At 38.0% G+C, this 3997-nt stretch overlaps 1 protein-coding gene across 2 annotated transcripts in view; it reads left to right on the forward strand.

Annotated features, from left to right (window-relative positions):
- Positions 1–3997, forward strand: part of RAD51 (RAD51 recombinase) — a 29109-nt gene that overhangs the window by 8666 nt on the left and 16446 nt on the right. For both annotated transcript variants that reach the window (XM_023527755.1, XM_011354915.2), the window contains exon 4: positions 3732–3849. In XM_023527755.1, coding sequence (XP_023383523.1) covers positions 3732–3849 — 118 coding nt within the window. The remainder of the gene's footprint in view (positions 1–3731; positions 3850–3997) is intronic.

A 3997-nucleotide genomic window follows, 5' to 3' on the forward strand; every position in this document is an offset into this window, starting at 1 on the left:
ATCTTCCCCATGCTACACTCTACGTCTCCATGTCTATTCTGCAACTCTCCATTTGTATCTCTTAATCCCTTTGCCTTTTTTTGTCCCCCCAAACCCCTCTCCCATCCAGTAGCCCTCAGAATATTCTCTGTATCTATGAGTTTATTTCCTCTTTTGTTGTTGTTATTTTGTTCTTTAGATTCCACATGTACATGAAATCATGTGATAGTTGTCTTTCTCTATCCAACCCGTTTCATTCAGTGCAATACCCTCTAGGTCCATCAAGGCAATATCTTTTTCCAACCCCTTTTAGTCTGTATCTTTTAGTCTGAGGTGAGTCTCTTGTAGGCAGCAGGTGTATGGGTCTTGTTTTCTTATCCATTCAGCCACTCTGTTTTTTGGTTGGAGCACTTAATTCTTTTCCATTCGAGGTGCTTGTTATAGGAATGTTTTTGATACATGTTTTTTCTTCTTAAAGAAGTCCTTCCAACATTTCCTGTAATACTGGCTTGGTGTTGTTAAATTCCCTTAGCTTATTTTTGTCTGGGAAGCTCTTTATCTTTCCTTCGACTCCAAATGATAGCTTTGCTGGATAAAGTATTCTTGGTTATAGATCCTGGGTTTTCATCACATTGAATATTTGTGTCAAACCCTTCTGTCCTTCATAGTTTCTTTTGAGAAATCAGCTGCCAGCCTTATGGGTGCTCCCTTGAAGTAACTAGCTGCTCTTAAGAGTCTCTCTTTGTATATAACCTTTGGCATTTTAATTATGATGTGTCTTGGTGTGGGCCTCTTTGGGTTTCTGGTTTGGGGAGACTCTCTGAGCTTCCTGGGGTTTTATGTTTATTTCCTTCACCAGGTTAAGGAATTTTTCCATCATTATTTCTTCAAATAGCTCTTCAGTGTCTTTTTTTTTTTCTGGTACCCCTATGACACAGATACTTTTACATTTAATAGTGTCCCATAGGCTTCTTAAATTATTATTATACTCTTGGCTTCTTTTTTCTTGCCATTCTGATGGAGTGTCCTTGGCTTTCTCATCCTCTGTACAGGTCATTCAATCCTCTTTATTCACTCTGCTTATTCTATGTAATATACTTTTCATCTCAGATAGTGTGTTCTTCATTTCTGACTGGTTCCCTTTTATAATTTCCATTTCCATTTTTATATTTTTTATCTCTTTGTTAAAGTTCTCACTGAATTCATCTACACTTTCTATAAGTTCATTGAGCATCTTTATAAGCAGTGTTTTGAACTCTACATGTTAGATTGCTTGATTCCATTATTTCTGGATCTCTGTTCTGTTTTCATGGTTTCTGCTTCTTTTTCTTCTCATTTTGGCTGCCTTTCTGTGTCCTAAACAAAGCTCTTAAGTCTCCTGGTCTTATTAATGTCGTTTTGTGAAGTAGGTGTCCAGTGGCACAGTCCTGAGAGAGGTTCAGTTGCAGGCCAAATTTAGCCCCAGCCTATGCCCCTCCAGGGCCACCCATTAAGATTCAGCAAACAATCCACAGATGCTGTGCTGATAGTTGCCTCAAGAGATCACGCCAGAGACCGTGGTCAGTGTGAGTCTAGGTGCTGCTCAGCAAGGGGCACCTGACTCACCGAGGATACATTTAGATATGGCTTGAGGAGGGTGCCGCGAGTTGGGTGAGACAGGGTTTCAGGGAATCCTCTGGGCAGAGTAACCTCTGTTATCCAGTTTGATGACTTCTCAGCTATGGTGGCACTGAGTCTGCACACTAGGAGCGGGAAGGGCTCACCAAAGGAACAGTAGATACCTCTGGCACTTCTGTACAAAGCCAGTCTCGCCTCCAGCCCTCACTCAGACAGCTCATTATCCCCTTGTAAGTCCTCCTGTGCAGCCAACCTGGCGCTGGTGCTCAGAGCAAGCATGTCTGTCACCGCAAAAATCTGCTCATGGATATGGACTCTTTAAGAGGTGTCTGCCACTGCCACTGCTATGGCCTCTGTCCCACTCAGCAGCTCAGTACTGGGCAGCCTCGCATCCTTGCCCTGTCCTACCTCCTCCCATTGCAGTGATTTCTTATTTCTTATTTCTCTCCCTAGTTGTAGGGCGATTTTCCTTGCTATTAGCTCCTTGTTTGTGTCACAACTTTGATTTGATCACCAGAGGGATGAACAGAGCCTCTACACCATTTTTTTCTCTCTCATCTTTTTTTATTATTATTAATTTTATTGATCTCTTTGAAGAACCAACTTCTGGTTTCACTGATTTTCCCTATTGTATTTCTGTTCTCTTTCATTTTTTACACTCTAAATTATTTTCTTCCTTCTGCTTGTTTAGTTTGCTCTTCTTTTTCCAGTAGTCTAAGGTAGAAAGTTAGTTTATTGATTTAAGATCTTTCTAATATAGGCGTTTGCAGCTATAAATTTCCCTTTAAGCACTGCTTTTACTGCATCCTATAAGTTTTGGTATGTTGTGTCTTTGTTTTCATTTACCTCAAAGTATTTTCTAAGTTCCCATATGGTATCTTCTTTGATTCATTGGTTATTATTTAGGAGGGTGTTATTTAATTCCTGCATATTTGTGAATGTGTTTATTTTTAAATTTTGGAATCAGCTTAAAGACTTATAAAGAATTACAGAATAGGATATAAATGTCTCAACCTTAATAGTGTAAAAGAACGGGTACAGCTGGCAGGGATGGGGAAGTAGATGTGGAGAGATCAAAGGACATATGTCCTTATTTAACAAAGTAGAAAGTTAAGAGATACAGTCTGTGGTTGATGGGACAGGGAATGAAGATTTAAAAGTTTTTTTTTTTTTTAAATTAATTTATTTATTTTAATTTCAAGTATATAGTACATTGGTTAGACATCTATATAATTCATAAAACAATCCCCCCAATTGCTCCCTCCCTCCCCTGGCCCCCCACCTAGCCAACATATTAATGTTAATTGCATTCCCTATTCCGTGCTCCCCATCCCCTTGACCATCTATCAACTACTAATTTGTGCTTCTTTAACCCTTCACCCCATTCTCTCAGTTTCCTAACCGTGTCTCTCCTCTCTCTATCACCAAATTGTCTATTGTATTTGTGAGTCTGTTTTTGATTACTTTGTTCTTTTTGTTCCTTAGATTCCACATATAGGTGAAATCATACAGTATTTATCTTTCTCTGTCTGACTTATTTTACTCAGCATAATAACCTCTAAGTCCATCCATGTCATTGCTAATGGTAGGATTTCATTTTTTTTTTTAATGGCTGAGTAATATTCCATTGTATATATAAACCATAATTTCTTTTTCCAGTCATCTGTTGATGGGCATTTAGGTTGCTTCCATATTTTGGTTATTGTAAATTGTGCTGCCATGAATATTGGGGTGCATAGATCTTTATGAATTATTGTTTTGGGTTTTTTTGGATCAATACCCAGAAGGGCAATCGCTGGGTTAAATATGTTTTAGACTTTGTACTATGTTGTATGTTTGTCGTAAACCAGGCCAAATACATATATGTGGGTCTATAAAAGTTTTTTATAAACTACATGAATATATTACTTGAATTGGCAATTTAAAAATTAATCATTGTAGAGTCTCTAAATTAGTTTATTCTTTAGTCGCCAGAGAGTTAATATAGTCCTAGAACTAGAATTACTAGTATTTTGATGACTTCTTAAAGAGAAATCACTCCGGAAATTCGTTAGGTGTTGTCTCTTCCCACTATCTGCCTGACTTTTGTTTTGCAAAGCATATTTTGTTGATTTGACATTTCTTGTTTTTCTCAGACCGAGGCAGCTAAATTAGTTCCAATGGGTTTCACCACTGCAACTGAGTTCCACCAAAGGAGATCAGAGATTATACAGATTACAACTGGCTCCAAAGAGCTTGACAAACTACTTCAAGGTGTAGTAATTCTTTATCCTATTTTGTGAACTGCAGTTAGCAAAGCATCCAGATTATAGGACAAAACTAAAGTATTTGGGTAGGATTTATGTGTTAGATGTGATTAAGAAATAAGAGAAGTATCTACATCAATGAAGTAAGACTGCTG

The sequence above is a fragment of the Pteropus vampyrus genome, unplaced genomic scaffold (assembly GCF_000151845.1).
Source record: "Pteropus vampyrus isolate Shadow unplaced genomic scaffold, Pvam_2.0 Scaffold19, whole genome shotgun sequence".
Classification (NCBI taxonomy): Eukaryota; Metazoa; Chordata; class Mammalia; order Chiroptera; family Pteropodidae; genus Pteropus; species Pteropus vampyrus.